Genomic DNA, 19720 nt, shown 5'->3' with positions numbered 1-19720 from the left:
AAAGAGTACCCGATGATATTGCTAATTCTTGTTGGAACCCATGTAGGATGCAGCCTAGGATGTTATCCAGTCCAATAGATGCTGTTTTTTTTCAAACATCTTTATTAAATTTATACATATGACAAAGGCTGTCTTACATTTATATAAATGAAAAACCTACAAAATGATACCACTTTAGTTGCAAACAGTTCATATCACAGACACAATTGAAACAACTATAGTTGTAAACATTATACATCATTTATAAACAATCCAGTCATTGACAGTTAAGCATTATATAGCTCATTCAAATTCTGCCTCTTAAACCATGTTCCTGCTCTGTGTATGTTGTTCCCACAATTCCCATTTTTTCCTATATAGTTTGCTCCTTCCCTTTTCTAAATATCCCAATTCCAGTTGTTTTATTTCTGTTGCTATATTCACTACTTCTAGTAAAGTTAGTATAGACTTTGATTTCCATTTTCTAGTAATTCCGTTTTTGGCAGCCACCATAATTAGACTCAGCAAGGCTTTACTATGTATAGGCAATTCTGATTCTGTAGCATAGCTCAAAAAAATCATCTCCTCAGTTAGTCCAATCTGCTCACCCATCAGCTCTGATAGAGCGGTCTGCAGGGAATCCCAAAAGTCTGCCAGCTCATCACACTTCCAAAAAAATTGTTCTCAGCTACCTCTTTCTTGCCCATCACACCTCCAACAATTGCTATCCACCTGGGGAAAAATTCTTTGGAGTCTACTTGGGGTATAAAAATACCCATGTAAACACTTCCAGGCAAAGATTCTAAATCCTCTAGACTTTGTTGCATATTTGGGAGATATACATATATCCCCTCATTGTCACTTTGTGAATTGCTTATCCAATTTCTCTTCTCAAGCCTTTCTAAGCTCCTCTGATTGATTCTTATAATTATCATGCAATATTTTATATGCTTTGCTAATTATTCCTTCTTTAATCTGTTCTAGATTTATTAAAAATTCTACCAGTGCTGGTCTTTCATTCAGGAGCCCCCTATTTCTTTATCTTTGCCTATACTGTGATATCAGTCCTTGACAAGGAAGGCAATCTCTCTAACCCGCAGTCCAAATAAATTATTGGCCTCTTCCCATTCTATTACATTTCCCTTTCTAGTTATTTACTCCCAATACCTTGGTTCCTTTTCCAGTTTTCTCAAATTCCAGCCCCCTCTTGCCTGTTATCTGTATCCTTAGCCACAGCCAACCCTATTCGCAAAATCTCTTTTCTCCATTTTTGTGCTGGTTTGGTTTTTAGAATACTCCCTGCTATTTTATGAATATAATACTCTGTATGATTTTGGTTGTTCTCCTTGAGGCTGCATCCAAAATCCCATTCTCTCCTTATTTCTTGAGCTTCCTCCCTGTGTCAGCATCATTCCTTTCCACTTTGAATTAGTTTTCTGCTTGTGCTTAACTGTGTTGGTAGATGCTGTGTTTTTGGACTTAGAGAAGACATTTACAACCTGCTCTTTAGGGATGCAATGTAGGGGACAGGTGGTAGCGATGTAATGATGTACGTGTGGCAGGGTCAGGGGAGTGAAGTTTTCACAGAACCTGTTGGCCAACAGGTTAGTCTGTCCACAGGCTCAGTTTATGTTGTTTCATTAACTACCAGTTCAGCACAAATCTAGGCCTTTCCATTTAGTTTATGGATGTAACTAAAGATACCTTATAGTTGTCCTTAGTTGAGGAAGCTAATTTGGATTCGTAGTTTGCTTTGGAGGACTTCAAGCTGAGGAGGGAGTGTTGCCAGTATAGGGCTTACTCCCTCTTATTCTTAGACAGAACATTTTTCCTCTTATTGTAAATCCTGTTAATCGCAGTTGTCCACCAGGCAGGTTTGCTCTTCCTTGAGGAACTTGTTTTGGTCCTTTCAGGTATGGCTTAGTCAATGTAGTTATACAGGTGCTTGTGTAAAGCATTGGTGTAGAACTATGCATAATTCCATCTGAGGGGGAAGGTGCAGTGAAGCTATTTATACCATCCCATAAGAGGCTATAATCTGCTTTGGAGAATTTTTTTTAGTTTAGTTGCTGCTGGGCGGGTACTTGTGATAGTTACTTTGAATGAGACTGATTTGTGGTCAGTTCTCACTAGGGAAGACCTCAGAGTGGGGGTACAACAGTGGTCCCCCATATTGGTAAGCACCAGATCCAGGATGTTGACACCCCTTGTGGGGTATCAACCAGCTGGTCCAGGACACTGAAATTAACAAAGTCAAGAAACCTTTGGGCAAGTGAGTTTGAGCATGAGTAATTTACCCAGTCAATGGATGGGTAGTTAAAGTCACACAAAATCATGGTGTCCGGATGTATCTTGATAAACTCAAGTAGATCCAAATAGACACAGTGGGTGTCCTGATTCATGGAGGGGGTCCTGTAGCTAGCAATGACTTGAACAGGTGTCCCTACCAATAGTTAATTGCACCTGAAGTATCTCCATGAATCGTACTGTTTAATCTGGAGATGTATTTATATTTAATGAATATTGATACACAATCTCCTTTAGTTTTCACGTCTTCAGTTTGTGGTCTGAACATGTGGAAGGAGGTGTAACCTGATATGGCTGGGGTGCTCACCACAGCCTTGAACCAAGTCTCCATGACTGCACAGATGTCTGTGTCTTCCTAGGTGAGGACTGCTTCCAGTGAGTGCAGTTTCATGTTAAGACTCCTAGCGACTTCTAGGTCATTATTTATGTATTTGTTTATTCATTTCATCACAAACAGACAACTGAGGTGCATGTAATTATGTGTGAGCATCATCTTATCAATCATGCTCTTTGGGAATGATTCTGGATTTCTTTGTTTTGTTGACAGTGTTTTTTATTATTTGGCTGTGAATAAACTGGACAGCATACAATATATGGGTTTATGCTAATATTGTAATTATGATTACTTTTTAGTTTAGCTTATTTTTTTGCAGGCACACTTATGAAATGCATTGTGTTGGACTATAACACTTTGCCTTGTACTTATCGCAGATGAGTAAGTCTAATAACTGTCTAATAGCTGTTAAAGAGCTGCTTCCTATAGTGCAGGGTTTGATTCCCTCACCTTCATTTTGTCTGTTGTGTGACTGCGACCATTCACTTTGCCAGATAGTGCTCTTCGACTGCCTGTGAAAATGGACATTTAAATTCAGTGGGTTATGCCAGGCAATTAGCAAATGAATTACACATTTTTTTGAAGTCCCGCACTCTTCAACAGAACCAGTAATCAGTGTTCACTATAAACTGTATGACTAGATCCCAGCATGTTTTTGTAGCTTAATAGGTTGTCAGATGCATTTTTGATAGACGTGAGTTTCAAGGGAAGAGACATTTACTGTTGGTCATACAAAGTGTGTTTTCAATGTGGGAGTGTTTTGTTTTGTTTAGCAAATGGCTGTCAGTGTTTATACTGTAAAATTTGAAACTACATTTTTAAATTAAGCCCAAGTCTGTAATAACTGTAAAAGTAAAGAAGAAAATAGTATGCACTCTGAAAGGTTTGAACATTTTTTACGATAACTGAGGAGAGACAGCCACATAACTGGATATTGGTATGGCTTGAGGCCCCCATCTATTACCCTGCCTAGGGTCCCATTTGACCATGATCTGAATTTGCTTGATATATATAGCAGTACTAATTACAATGGCCACATTTAAAAGTGATTATAAGTCTGCTCACAATATCTACATGATTCTTGACAGTGTTCCTTTAGAACATCTGTAATAAGCCACCAATGTATATAATTCTGCCAGAAACTAAAGAAAAAAACAGTATCAAATGAAATCATGTAATCACTTATTCCAGAATTATGTATAAAAACAATTTGAGCTGATGCTGATAAAATAGAATTAAATTTAACACATCTAGCAGATAAAATTTCATCCTTAACTGAACTAACAAAATCAAGAGAGCAGTTCCTCTCCAAAAACATATTACACAACTTATCCAACTCTGTTAGGAAAACATGATCATCAGAGGAAAGCCTTGACGAATGTACCATTTGCCACTTCATTATATTATGTTTTACCTTAAAGGATAATTACTAATCCAGTTTTGTCTGTTTTCATCCGATTCAACTATGAGTTGTTGGATCTGACTGGATCTGACCTCGGCAATGATCCTGAAGCTTTTCAATTCCAAGGCTCTCATTCCTCCCCTACCTATAAGTCCCTGGTCTCCACCCTACTACCTCAGATCTTGTTTGCTGCCTGAAGTGTTTGGTCATTCATCCAAGGGCTCCTCTATTCCATATCCTTTCTGGTACTTTTTATCTAACTCCTCCCTTACTGAGAAAGTTTCACTCTTTCCAGTTTATTATAAAGCTGTGCTTAAAATTTTCTCAACTTAGGTATGTTTTTTCTAGTTAGTAAGTCTGTTTTGAAAATAGTAAGATGTTTTTCTATTTATTTATTTTTTATTTATTTAACATTTGTTGACCGGGAATGTCTGACTAGGACGGAGCCTATTTTCAGTGGTGACCCGGGGAGAAACACTCCAGATGCGTGTCTTTGGAATGTGGGAGGAAACTGGAGTACCCGGAGGAAACCCATGTGAATGCAGGGAGGGCATGCAGACTCCACACAGAAGGCACCCCAGATGAGAATCAAACCAGAGAACCTCTTGCTGTGAGGCGACAACGTTAACTACTACACCACTGTGCGACCTTTTCTTCTAGTTCATAGCTGAGTGTTTTATAGAATTGTTTAGAACTATTTACCTTAGAATAGTTGTATTTAGTGTATAATTAGTCACCTAGATAAGTTTAGTCAGTCAGTATCGTGTGTATATATGTTTTACCTTTTTCTTCTCCGTGACTGATGTTTAAGGATTTAAAAAGTACATGGATTGTGGGTATAAGTTGCCCCACCAGAACCCATACTCCCTCTGTGTCTGTTGTTTAGGGTAACTCATTTGTATGCTGTTTGTCCAGCCTGTAGTTCATTCAGCACTCAAGTGTCACAAACTCGATGTGAAAAACTGTCAGGAGACGCCTTCCTCCCCAGACAGGATCTGGCATCCCTATTTCTTCTTCATCCATTTCATCTCCCATAACCAAGGACAAGGAATACAGGTAGAAACCAGATGCAGAAAAGGACAAAGAAAAACTTAAAGAGAAGTCAAAATAAAAAGGTGACTCTGAGAAGCTCTGTAAGAGAACTCCAGATCCTTCCCTGTCTTTGGAATCAGATCTAAAGGTACAGAGGATATCTGAGCCAACAGTCACTTGGCCCCATACATTTCCGAATCGACAATGCTTCTCACCGGAAATGGTCAGCCCCAGACTTCACACTCTTATTCTTCAGGAGATGTGCTAATCTAGACTACCATCAGATGGGTTATTGGCCCGGTCTTTGAGGAACTTGACTCAACAGGACATTGATAGAATGATGAGAAAATTACTCAGGATGCAGATACAACTTGGGATTCTTTCGTTTCCATCCTCTGGGAACATACTGAGTGCTGGTCCATCTATCCCTCCTTTATATCCTTTTCTGGTACTGGTTCACCCATTAGTGCCAGTATCTTTGGGACAGATCTGACCCGGAGCACCTTTGTCAGAGCCGTTAGTTTAGGTAACTTTGATGCTGATTGGTTCCCTTCTTCCACGTCTGATGTGTTCAGATCCAGAAGAGTCTTAAAGTCGAAGCTTCAGTTGAGGCTCGAGAGGAGGGTCCATCCTTGAAGTTGTCAGAGATGCGTCTTCCCCACAGGACTTTGGCAGGAGATGGCTCAGTGCTGAGATCAGTCTCAGTGTCAAGATTTCCATTCTGTCTGAGGTCAGGAGGGAGCCTATGGAACTGGTGACTTCTTCAGCTTTTGAGGCTTTACACTGGGTATTGTTGATGACAAGGGAAAAGATGCTATATTCAAGGTCAGTGACATCTGATCCTCAGCTTGGATCAGTTTCTGTTTCTCATCATTCTGTCAAATAGGGACAGTTGGTCCCACAGGCTTCCCAGGTTTCAAGCTGTATTAACTTTCAGTCTGATTCTGAACCCTCTGATATCCCCTTTCAGACAGTTAATAGAAAACAGACATGCAATTGGAAGCACCTAGACTCTTCACCTGAGTCTGTCACAGAAGACATGGATTTGAATGAGGGTAAAGGCTCCCCAAGATCCTCTCTGAGGATGTCACATTTGGCGAGATTCTGGAATTGATGATATAGAGAGGGGGATGATCCACACTTAGCCCTTCTCCTGAGTCTGTGTTCCTGGAAGCCTTTGGATCTGGCTCATCTTCCTCCTGGGTGGTACCGTTCGTTGATCCACTCATTCATCTGATGGCTTAGTGGACATGGTGGAGCCTCTCCCCAAGAAGCCAGACAAAATTCTGTCAATCTCCACCGACATGAAACATTGGAGCAAGGGTCCTCCAGTTGATGAGATGGGTGTGGCAGCAGCCATGAAAAATGAACTATCTGAAGAGAGTTCCTCGGTCCATCCCCTTAATAGGGAATCTAGTGTGATGACCACTTTGGAAAGCATATTTACACTTCAGTGATCTTTGCTCTCAGTGCACTGAATTATCTAGCTCATGTCACCAGATTTCAGAAACGCTTGACAAAGGAAATGTTCAGGTCTCTCTTGCAGCTATTACCAGCAGATGACTAGATGACAGTGGATTCCCAGCTGTCTAACATCCAGTCTTCATCAAATGTAGCCATGTGACTGATATCAAATGTAGTTGATGGTACAGCTAGGGTTGCAGGCACCAGTGTTGCCATTCATCGGCATGTCTGGATGCACCTCTGTAACTTTGCGGAAAGCTTCAGGACACCCTTTATTAATGCCCCTTTTGATGGGTCTACTCTATTCAGACCCAAAGATAAAGAAATGCTCACCAGGAGTCGACAAAATGGTAAGACGTTTTCTGCAGTAGGCATTCACTTATGCATGCTTAAGAGATCATATTCTAGGAGTAACCAAGCTGGAAAGATGATGTGGATCAGGAAATCACAGAGACATAATCAGGAGACTTCTGGAGATAGCTCCCTTGTAGCAGAGGAGGGGGCAATAATAATAATGGACGTCACCCCAGGGGCACAGGCGGACCACAGAGTCATTGCTTTCATGGGCTATTCTCCAAAAGTCCCTTTCAGCATCCCTGAAGAGTTGCCTGACTGCAGCACTCTAGAGGCAGTCAGGGAATGCTTACCTTTTCCTCCCAGAAGCCTGGCAAAACATAACCATAGGTTCATGGATGCTAAACATTATTTCCAGCAGTTATTTTATACCAGGAATCTACTAATGGTTCTTTTTAGTACCCAACAAAATAGGGGACCTCAGGATGATTTTAGACCAGAGTCATTTGAATCAGTAAGCCATGCAGACAAAATTCTGGATGGTCACACCACAGTCCATTTTGCCTTTACTAAGACAGAATGATTAGATTTGCTCGATAGACCTTAAGGATGCATATTACCATGTGAAGATGAAGAAGTGTTTGAGGACATTTCTGAGTTTCTGGATAGGAGCTAATAACTATCAGTTCAGATCTCTGCCCTTTGGACTCCCCACAACCTTCTGGGTGTTCGCCAAAGTCATAGCAGTGGTTGCAGTGTACTTGAGTCTATTAGGGACCCATGTCTTCCCATATCTCAATGACTGGCTCCTCACAGCTAGAATTGCCATGCTCATATCGCACCACTGGGACCTATTGCTCTGACTGTTGTAGAAGCTAGGAACACTGTCCACATCTACAAAAGCCAGCTTACACCTTTTCAACAGATAGAATTTATCGGATGCCACCTGGACATAATCTTACAGCTCGCATGCCTTCTAATGTCCAGGGTTCTCTCTTTTCATCGCACTACTGTGCAGGTTCTTCACCACCCCTGTCCTCCAGGATGTTGGTCCTTCAACTATTGTATCTTATGGTGTCCACAATCCTCATGATCCCTCTTGCCAAATATTTTATGAGGCTCCTACAATGGACTTAAGTGATACAGTGGACTCAGAGTCACTCCACTCCAAAATAAAACTAACTTATATCTGCAGATGGCACACATCTTTGTGGATAACATCTCCTTTGGTGATAAATGTACAACCATTCCAAACATGTTTCCCAGTCCCAGTTGTGACAACAAACCCCTCCCTTCTAGAGTGGGGGCTGATTTTTGAATAGAAGACTGTTCAGGGCACATGGTCACCCATAGAGGTCAGTCTTCATATCAGTGTTCTGGAGATAAGGGCAGTCCTCCTCGCATTGTAGGTCTTTTAGGATAATCTTCCCAGAGGGGTGATTCAAGTATGGACAGACAATATGTTAGTAGACCGGTACATCATTAAACAGGGTGGGACCTATCCTTACTCTTTATGCCATAAAGCTATGAGAGACTGGCAATGGGTGATGTCTTAACACTACTTTCTTTTAGTAACACATATCCTAGGGCCATTCAGTGTTCTAGCAGACAAATTGAGCAGATCTATCTTGATGCCTCACAAGTCGTCCCTCAATCCAACAGTGATGAACCTGGTGTTCAGTCAGTGGGGCCAGCCTCACTGTGATCTTTTTGTGACTCATCTCAGTCACAAGTGCAGAAGTTACTTTGCCCTGATCCCTCCACAGGGACAGTCACTGAGGAATGCTGTGGTCCACAAATGGTCCATGAGTCTCCTTTATGCCTTTCTCCTTTGCCTCTAATGAAAGAATTTATACAGAAAGCAAGAATGTGCAAAACCAAGGTGATCCTCATTATCCCCTTCTGTCATTGTTAGACACGGTTTCCATTCCTACGGGTTGTTCTAGTTAATCCTTCCTGGAAATTGGATCAATATCTAGATCTCTTGCCTCACCCATCTGCACTAACTCTCCTAGATCAGAAAACCATGAAATGAATTGCTTGGTTCCTCCAATTCTAACAGTTGCCAGAGATGCCAGGCTTTCCCCCTTGGCTGTTCAGATCTTATCAGCCTCACAAAAAAATGCCACTTTTTTATTTGGGCATCATCCAAAGGTCCATATCTCTTTTCAGCCCCTATTTTCTCCGTTTTAGATTTTTTATCAGAATTTTTTCACAATAGACTACATGGGAATCTATCTCACAGCTGAAGATGAAAATAGACAACACTGGATTCAAAAGTTATATACTTGCCATAATGATAGATCATTGTTGTCTGATATTTGTCCAGTTCAACATCCCTCCAACATTCCCCCTGCCAAATTGTCATTTCCTGTCAACAAACAGTCACCACTGTCAGTGCTCTATAGCCACGTTATGGCCTATTTCATATAATTTAGAAACTAGCCAGAATAACATCCCTTTTTACTAGAGTAAGGTTTTTACTTGTACTTTGATATATATTATTCATCTGGAGAAACTCATTCTGAGGTAGTAGGGTGGAGACCAGGAACGTATGGGTAGAAGAGGAGTCAGAACCCTGGAACCGAAAACCTCCAGGATCAGTGCTGAGGTCAGATCCAGTTGGATCTGACCACCTACAATTGAACTGGATGAAAATCGGACATCATGGCTATATCTTTATGGTAAATACATAACCTTTGTTTATAGTGAAGATACACATCGCAAAAGTTGGGTTTATAAAAAACTTTAGAATGAAATATCCTGTTGCTAACATCCTTATTCAGAGTAATATCAAAAAAGCCAGTAGGTGTTTATGAATAATTGTATAAAACTTAAAAAAACTAGTAGCTGGGTGTAAATAATTTAAAAAAATCCACAATTAATTCATCCCCACCGTTACATACAATGAAAATATCAAACAAATAATGGGCATATAAAGATATAAAAGGCCAATAGGCAAACTCTATCACAAACTTAGATTCCCAGTTAACCAAAACGAAATTGGCAAAAATAGATGCCAAGACAGCCTCCATGCCACCCCTTCAGTTCTTTGGAGTATTCACCACTAAACTGGAAAAAAAATCATTACTAAATACCAATTCCATAAGAGTGGGTACTATGTTAATTAACCCATTATCCATCTTATTGTATTTTATTATAATTTCCCTAAACCACACCATGCCAACATCATGTGGTATAACGGTAAATCAGTCATGCCAATCAGCTGTAATAAAACTAAATCATTATTAAAAACACACTTCTGATAAAGTCTAAAAAATGCCATGAACCACATAATACCCATTGGTAGTCCATGAAAATACCCATCAAAATGGCGTTAATAAAACAAGCTAAAGATTTGGATTTGGATTCTTCAGCTGATGAATATGCCACAATGGTGGGCCAAATACATCTTTGTGGACTTTAGAGATACCAGATATATTGACATATCCAATGATTTTTTACAGTGAAAAAATGAAATAAATTTTAGGAAATAGACTTTTCCAAAACTAAATCTATATATTTGTATACTGCAACCATCTCATTATAGGCAACAATAGAATAAAATTCATCACTGATGATTAATTGGGACATCTTATTATTGTAATCTGTGTTAGTCATTAAAACAACACCCCACCCTTATCAGGTTTCATCACCTAAAGTGATTTATTAATAGCTACCTTATATAATAAATGATACTATCTGTGGTAAGATTATAATACCATTTTATTGACCTGTCCCATGCTATGATTCTTAAATCAAATTCTGTGTGTCCATGCAACTTTAATAAACCCAAATGGAAAGGGGAGTTGAATGTTAATTTTCTTGTAAAAACAAAAAAATAGATATCAAATTGTCTTGACCTGCAAAAAATATTGTGACTAGGTAGGAACTAAAGTGTTTGTGTTAAGTTGTTTGAGAAGATTAGGTCAGATAAACTTGCCTGCACACTGATACAGGGGTTTGAGGATGTTGACCCGAAGCTCCTGACATATACACGTATCTCATTATGATGAGTTTTGTCCCCAAGAAAAAAAAAGAATTAAAAAAAAAACTAAGGCAATGGATAGAAGTGTATGTGAAGATGTATACAATAAACTAAATGGTTAGAAAAAAATTGATTTATATAGTAACTGGTAAGGATAAAAAAATACACGGTAAAGTGCAACTTTACATACGAGTTTATGAGCCTTTGCTTATTTATCAAGGAAGGATGCCCTGTTAAGGAAATGCATATAAGACATAATGCTGTGTATCCTAATATTATCAAAACAACAAGAATGTAAGGTCAAGATGAAGGACTGAGATAACTATTGAAATACATGGTTTAACTGAAGAATTGAAAAAAAGTTAAATAATTGCTGTCATCATCATCATCAATCATCAACAACCCCTTCCCCATTTTATACGAGTCAGAGTGTCACTTCAACTGTTACCACCTCTTTTGAGTCAGTGCCATTCTCCCACCTTTTTCAACAGTCATGTCCACCTGTCACAGGTCTTCTCTCATTCAGGCCATCTGTCTCTTGGCTGGGAGATCTTGTCTTATCTGGCCCTATTCCTGTCTGTCCCAAATCTGCTTTCCTGCACATGTGACCAAACTTGACCTTCTCTGCAAATGGGTCTAGTTTGGTTTCTGTTCTTAATACCCAACTTCTTTATCTGTCCCACACTGTACATCCTATTGGCCATCTGAAATACCCCATCTCTGTCACCTCATGCTTCCTTAGCTGCTTCGTTTTCACTGTCCAGGTTTATTTGCCATACAGAAACATTGTTGTGTACACTTTACTTTTCAGCTTCTGTGGTATTCTTTTGTTACATACTATCGTGACATTTTGTGCCAGTTGTGTGTAGAACCCCTGATTTTAGCTTTGATCTCCTCATTCAGATTTCCTTTCTCCTCAGTCACACTTTTCCAGATACTTGAAGCTGTTATCATACTCCACTATTTTATCTTTTATCCTAACTTTCAGCTTCTTCGTATTTTCCTCATTTGCTGCCACAACTATTGTCTGTTTTCAATTTCATCCTATGTGCCTTCAGTTTTGCCTTCCATTCCCCTATCATTTGCTGAAGTTTATGTCAAAGTCTGCTTCTAATGCCACATAATCTACACACAACAGCTTTGGTTATGTAGTCTAAACCAGTCTGAAAAGTGAACCCTGATGCACATCCACTGACACTGGAAAGCCCTCTGTGAGTCCAAACAATAGTCATACTTGTGTCCTTGTACATAACCTGCACTAATTCTACGAATGTTTCTGGAACTTTGAACCATGATAGGAATACCCAAATCAGCTATTTGGGACATTGTCAAATGTTTTTTTTCCATATCTAGCAATGCCCTGTTAGAATCTTTCCTCAGCTCTAGCTATCTTTCTCACTGTAGATATGGTTAGTTGTACTACATTCAGATCTGAAACCAAACTGTTCATCTTTCATAATACTTTCTGCTGCTGTGCATATTCATTTACCAGTTACTCTCACCAGCAAATTCATACAGTGTGACAGAAGTTTGCATATTTATAACCACATTTGTGGAATCTATGTTCATCTGGGATATATCGCTCTCTCTCTCTCTCTCTCTCTCTCTCTGTCTCAGTGGCTCTGTTTCCATACTCTCTTTTATGAGCTTAGACCACTGGTATGCTGGAAATTTTAGATCACAATGATGCGTACAGTTGGATATCCTTTAGCACATAATTGATAAACTGTAACTATGCTAGTAACTCTTCTTTTGTATGTAATTAGTTTTTTTATGTAATTAGGTTCATTCAACGTGTGTGGGTGTTCTTATGCTTTTATTACTATTATTATTTTATTTGTTTATTGTCCAGGTGGATGAGCTAGTCTGAAGCCCTTCTCAGTCATGACCTGGAACACAAGGCACAAATATCAACAATCAATAAGTCACCATATAAGTACACTGATTGTTGAGATGTACATAACATAGTAAAAAAATGTTGTTATGTACTGAAAAAGAAACCACTGAAGAGACTGAATGATGCTGTAGTGGATGGAACTCTGTGATGAAATCAGGAAAAATATAAAAGTGTCCAGTGTTCCTACTATGCTCATTGTATGATTTACTATTTAATCTAAAACCTTTTACATGCTTCAGCTGTTATTGGCTGGTAATTAATTTTTAATTGCTCAAGTATAAGTGAAGTATCAAACTCTAGAGAGTGGACTCGAGCCATGTTTCTTGTTTTCACGTTTTCTTTCAGATCTGGATTACCTTGAGTCAGTTCTTCCATGCACAGTGGAGAAAGATTTTTTTGAATATTTGAAAACTGTAGATGCTTCAGAGGTGGCTCTGCGCTCAGTCCCTGAAGGGTCGGTTGTCTTTGCCAGAGTAAGTAATTACATATGTAAATTTTCAAATATTTTAAACTTGGAATGTTTGCCTTTAGGTTATATCATATCCTTATGGTTAATGGCATTTCTACCTCGGACTTAAGCTGAAACAATGCCACTCATTTTGCTAATCATCTCAGTTTTTGTGACATCACCCACAATGTTCTGGCAATCCCACCCATGGCATTAAGTTTCCTTAAACGGGTGTGCAAACCTCTATTCCAATACTGGTTTTGTTCCCTCTGGAATAAGACACTCAGAGTTTGTGTTCCCCTGCTTCACACATTCCTTGGTTACTTAGCATTTGTTTCTGCATTGTTGTTTGAGGTAATCATCAGTATAATAAATATTTCATATTTTATATTTTATACTTTTTGCAAAATAGTTTTATTTTCTCGTACCCCAAATCAGATCGATAGTGTTTACTTGGTGTGCATGGTCGTCCTGTTACTCTGAAACTATGGTAGCTGTAGTTCATTTTCAGTACTTCTACTGCTAATTATTGTATGAATTCTCATAACTGTGCTATTAAAAATTGCAGGATGCCATTTGGCATTGGCCTGTTTCAGCATTTACCAGTGCTGTTTCTTCTTCATACTGCATCTGCAATCACGTTGAGAATAACGAGAACAGCGTGCACCAAAAAGGACCGCATTTCTGGATTGCAAATATTTTCTGTTCCTTAACTTCAGCACTTTTTATATAGGGCAATATATGTGTGTGTGTGTATATGAGAAAGAGAGAGAGATTTATATATATATATATATATATATATATATATATATATATATATATATATATATATATATTCTTTTAATTATATATTTTAATAGTTTGTGCATGGCAGAGAATTGCACTGCATGCCAAGCTTGTGATTTACCAGACTGGTTTTGTTTTCTTTCCAGAGATTGCTTTATTTTTCTTTTCTGCCACTATGGAAAAGCCCTACTCAGGACAGCAGTTTTATAGTCCCACAAGACCCAAGTAATATCTAAAATCGTTCCATATTTTTTTGGTCTTTGCCTCCCCCAGTATTATGTTTTTGTTCAGGTTTCTGCTTGCAAGTGGATGCAAGTCATGTCTTGTTATGCAGCCTTCAGTACTGATCATGAAGGCTGCATAAACGGAAAATTTAGCACTTATGGGAAGCTCTACTTATGCAGAACCATTTATTTTACCTTCATGCCTAACATACAAAGCTATGTCAAACCCAGAGCTGTTGGACATGCTCCAATTAAAGAAATCCCAATCCCTCCGAGCTACACTCTCTAGGGACCTAAACCTTGTCACCACAATAAACAGAACATGCTGGAGGGATAGATTCCTGTCCCAGAGACTTTCCATACTCTGGAACAGACTACATATCTATGTCAAACAGAGCTCCTCATTAGCACTCTTCAAGAAAAATCTTGATGATTGGATGGGTAATAGGAAATTCACCCCGGGGATCACTTCTGTGGTTCTGCTTGATAGGGGCACAGGAAAATAATTTTCTTGGATGGCGAAAGCCAGGGTACCTTTTTGGCTAGGCTTGTATAGGCCCTAGGGCCAATAGCCTAGTACCTACCTATGAACCTATGAATATGTGCCTGATTTGCATCTTGAATACATGCCTTTACACCCGAAGTGTAAAAACATGTATTTGAAGGCAAAACTATTGTAAACACATTATTTCCCAACTCGAAAATGTCTATGTGTAAGTAGTGCTTGCCCACACCTATCAATTTCTTAGCACAAGAAATCAGGACAAAGCCTAAAATACAGTGGCCTGTATCTAGAGTCAAGGTTTATGGCTGTCTAGCCTGGCACAGTTGTTCTTCCACGCAAATCACTCACATCAGAGCGTAAACACTTTAAAACAGAAAAGAATAATCCGTTTTCAGAAAACTGCATGTCATTATTTCATCAATCTTCTGACTTAGAGCTATGACTTTAATGAGTAACAGTCCAAAAATATGGAGCAAAAACCGAGACATTTTAGTAACTCTGGACAGCTGAGAGGTACGTGCTTGTTTTGTAGTGCACACTATGATTTGTTAAAATTACTTTCAGCATACCCAAGTCATGCAGTTTGCTTACCCAATCAGGTATCTAGATTTTTGCCTAATGACCCATTTGCCTCATATTTCTACAGTCTTCCACTTGAAATTGTTGGAAGCTGGGTTGGGGCTGCAGTTCAACAATGGCCAGTATCTAAAGTCAAGGATTAACACACACAAGCACATATCAAAGGAAAAACTTAAAAGCAGAAAAGAATCATCCATTCTCAGTAAAACGGCACTGTCTTTTGGCATTATGAAAAACAGAAACTACATACAAATAATAGCACCCAGGTATATATAACCCATTAGTGTAAATAGATGCATATAGTCATTTATAAACTGTGTGTGTGTGTGTGTGTTTGTGTGTGTGTGTGTGTGTGTGTGTGTGTGTGTGTGTGTGTGTGTATGTGTTTGTGTGTGTGTACTTCCACTAATGAGTTATATCTATTGGTTTTTCATACTGTAGTTGTTTCTGTGTTACTTGAGGGAAACACACTAAGACCTGTTATTCAAGCACCTGTATGATTTATAAGAGCAATATTTATAATCCGTTCGCTATGGATCTTTGCCCTACCACATTCTTTTTGACTTTGTCAGATTGCCTGTTCTAAAACCATATCTCTTAGCACAAAATCGAGACAAAGCCTAAAATTATGGGGGACTAAGCCCCCAAAATAGGGGCAGATATTTAAATATTGCTGTTATATATATAGAAAGGTGGTAGAACAACAGGATTTGTGTTAGCATGCATTTTTCTGAAGGATATGAAGTCTGAAACTCAAATGTATACCATTGTTTAGGGACTTCAGTTGACAGTAATTTGTCAGAAAATCACAACTTTTATGAGGCAAAAACCAGAAGTATGAGGTAAGAATATGGACATGTCATTCACCAGAAATATGGGCAGTTGAGAGGTGTGTCTATGTGAATACAGGGATTACAGTGTATCAAGATTGATACAGCCGCTTCCTATACAGCTTGACTTGTTAGTGGGAGGTTTTTAATATATCTGATGGAATTACTGTTTTATTTCAAAACATTTTTTGAGCAATAATTTACACTGGTTAAAAATAAAAATAATACAAAAGACCAAAAAAGCAGTTAAAGTAATATGAATAAATTGTTTAAGAACAGATACCAGCAATACAACAATGATTTATTAGTTAGAAATTGAAGGTAATTTAGTGTAATACGCATTGTAAGTGCAAAAACAAAGTGAAAAGAGGCAGGGTTGTTGTATATTTTGAGAAACAGCAAAGGGAGAGTAAATGAAACAAGTATGGGAGAGAGTGAAGGGGAGAGTACTGAGATGTAAGGCTAGAATAAGTATTTATTCACATTTATGGATACAGTTTTTTCCTGGTGTTAAGCATAAAAAGAGACCGTGTTTGGCTAGGGGGTGTTTCAGAATGGTTTTTGAGGGATGGTAGATAAGGTACTGACCTGATGTATAGAGAACAGTAAGCTCTAGGATTTAGCAACATGGAGTGAGTACTGACAATGCCCAGCAAATATGACAGATTTGTGGACAGACTGGAGTTTCATCACTGGCCCATAAGGACTGACTGGGAGCATAGTGTTCTAGAATGCTATTTAGTACTGGATGAATTCCAGAAAATTTTAAAGGTGTTAAGACACTGGCCCATAAGGACTGACTGGGAACATAGTGTAGTAGAATGCTATTTAGAACTGGATGAATTCCAGATAATTCAAAAGGTGTTAAGAAACTATGTGTATCTCAGTACACTGGGTGGTTATAACCAATTTAGGCTTAGTGCTATATAATGGTAGGTTCTAAACGGGGGTTTCACAGCTTATGTGACAGCTTTCTTGTAGCATTGCTCAAGTTTTTATTTTTGTGATGGTTAGTCAGGATGGGAGTGTCATAAACAAGTGTTGGGTTAAGATAAGTAGTGTCAAGTTTAGTTTGAGCTGCATTAGTGAGAATGTTTTTGTCTGTACGCAGCATCCCACGTTTTTGGTGATTTTTCTTTTCTTATCCAGTTTGGTATATGCCAGTCTAATTTACGATTATCATCCACTGTCCTCCCTAATATTTTTTTTTTTTTGTGGCTGAGGTATTTGATGAAAAAAGTATCATTTTTTTAAATTTTTTTTTAGGGTTGGGAATGACTTCTGACGTACAAAACCATGTTTCAGTTACTGTTAAAGCGTTCTCATTACTATTTTTGAGTTTTGCTAGTTTGCCAGATGTGCAAGCAAGTATGGAGTCATCAGCCTACTGTATTATGGAGGACAGTTGTCTGGATGCATGCAGGGTGTTTCTGATAAAGTTGAAGAGGAGTGGACCTAGGCTACAGCCTTGGACTGGGAGTTATAGAGAGCTGGTGGAGTGCCATTTTACTGACTGATAGCATGTTAGATAGGTATTTTGTCAGCAACACAGTGGTGTGCTTTAAGACAACTAATGAGTACATATATAGTATAAGTTTGCTTTCATAAACTTTGTGCAAGGCTTTAAACAAGGTCTAGTAATAAGAAGGAAACTAGTTCGCCATTATCTCATAGGATAGAGGTGCAGCTTACTACTATGGGAAAGAAAGAAACCGTGTTGTGTGGGGATGGGTGTTCTTCTTTTTTTGAGGTAGCATAGCAATTGTTTTTGAATACATTTTTAAAGTATTTTGGAGAGGGGGAATAAAAATGATATATGTCTACAATTAGTAATGTCTGCTGACCTCTCCTCCTTCGTCCTGAAGATTAATATGCGGCTTTTGCACTGAGAGGGAACATGGGATTCCTGGACTGAGCAACTAATAAGGATAGAGACAGGCTAGGCAATATTATCAGTGGATTGAAAGGTCAACGGCAGGAGTAGATCATGGTCTGAGATTAAGACTGGTTTTAAGTGGGATGTGGGGACAAATCTGAATGTCAAAGTGGATGGAATCATGCATGGCTGATGGCCAGGCTTAGGTTTAGGTGTTGGGGAATCCATGGTTAGAAATGCTATAGTATCCATGAAAATATAGAATTCTATTGCAGTTCTGAGCGATATGTGTGTGTGTCTGTGTGTATATATATATATATATATATATATATATGTCTGTATAGATATATATATGTATATATATATATATATATATATGTCTGTATATATATATATATATATATGTATATATATATATATATATATATATATATATATATATATATATATATATATATATGTATATATATATGTGTATATGTATATATATATATATATATATATATATATATATATATATATATACAGACATATATATATATATATATATATATATATGTACTCCACCAAAAAACTCCGGTTAATGGCAAGGAGTAGGTAATGAAGGTAAACGCAGCAACACAGCAGCACAGCAAACCCGTTTATTGCACATAAAACGACATTCGACAAGTATACACATATAAAAGTTACTTCATGTTAAGTGCTTTCATCTGCGATGTTGCTGACTTCATCAGAACAGAGAAAACAAGCAACAACAGTGTATTTAAAACTTCTTTTGGCGCCAAAACTCACTAGTTTTCTTAAATTTATTGAATACATAAATGGAACTACCTCTTTCTTGAAATTTACTTATACTACTAGTGATATAGGAATAGCATACTTGGATACGTATATTTATTAAAACAATGGTGGGTATGCTTCGAAGGTATACAGGAAGAGTACATTTTCTAATGATTATGTGTATTATACCAGCAATCATCCTCCTCATATTTTTAAGAATATAGTGAAAAGACAGTGTATTAGGGGAGCGAGAATGTCTTCAACAAAATTAGAGATGGAAAATGAAATGCAATTTATATTTAGGTTATTTTGTGACAGAGGCTATCCCAAAAAATTGTTAGAGGATACTATTAAATATGTCACATCACAATGGGACCATAAATACCTTCCGTTATTGGGGAAACAAGTAAACACAAATAAGAAACCCACGAATGATGTTTATGAAGGGAGAGTTTGTGTTTTAACTTACACCCCTTATGTCAACTCTATCAAAGAAATTTTAATTAGACATTGGGATGTAGTCTCTGTTTCAGAATCGTGTAGAGATAAGTTAGGATTTTACCCGAGGGTAGTTTACAAGACAGCACCCAATATCAAGAGATTGTTAGAACAAATGAGGAAGAATGGACAGAAAAATAGTGAAAAGCGGGTAACTAAGAAATGTGGGAGGTGTAGACAATGCAAGTATATTTATGAATACCCAAACGTAGTATTAGGAGATGTCAATCACACACGAATAAGAAGTAGAGGGGGAAATTGTAACACAAAACAGGTAGTATATCTTGCAAAGTGTAAAGAATGTTTTGCATTCTATATAGGCAAAACAGAGAGACAGTTGAGGAAACGTATATACGAACATTATTATAAGATACAAACTAAGGACCTCAACAATGCACTATATAGACATATTGGTGAATTTGGTGAGCAACATTCTTTTTTGTTCACTATTATAGATCAGGAACTCTCCACACCTTTTGGAGGGGATTGGAAAAATA

The 19720-nt window shown here is 38.1% G+C and overlaps 1 protein-coding gene across 1 annotated transcript in view; it reads left to right on the top strand.

Moving 5' to 3' along the window:
* The window catches only part of NAPRT (nicotinate phosphoribosyltransferase), a 1644161-nt gene that overhangs the window by 242985 nt on the left and 1381456 nt on the right, over positions 1–19720 (top strand). Inside the window, exon 2 of the mRNA XM_044067330.1 lies at positions 13043–13170. Coding sequence (XP_043923265.1) covers positions 13043–13170 — 128 coding nt within the window. The remainder of the gene's footprint in view (positions 1–13042; positions 13171–19720) is intronic.

The sequence above is a fragment of the Protopterus annectens genome, chromosome 3.part1, assembly GCF_019279795.1.
Source record: "Protopterus annectens isolate FY-2018-M chromosome 3.part1, PAN1.0, whole genome shotgun sequence".
Taxonomy (NCBI): domain Eukaryota; kingdom Metazoa; phylum Chordata; order Ceratodontiformes; family Protopteridae; genus Protopterus; species Protopterus annectens.
The sequence above is the reverse complement of the archived record's forward strand: the minus strand, read 5'-3'. Positions and strand labels throughout refer to the sequence as shown.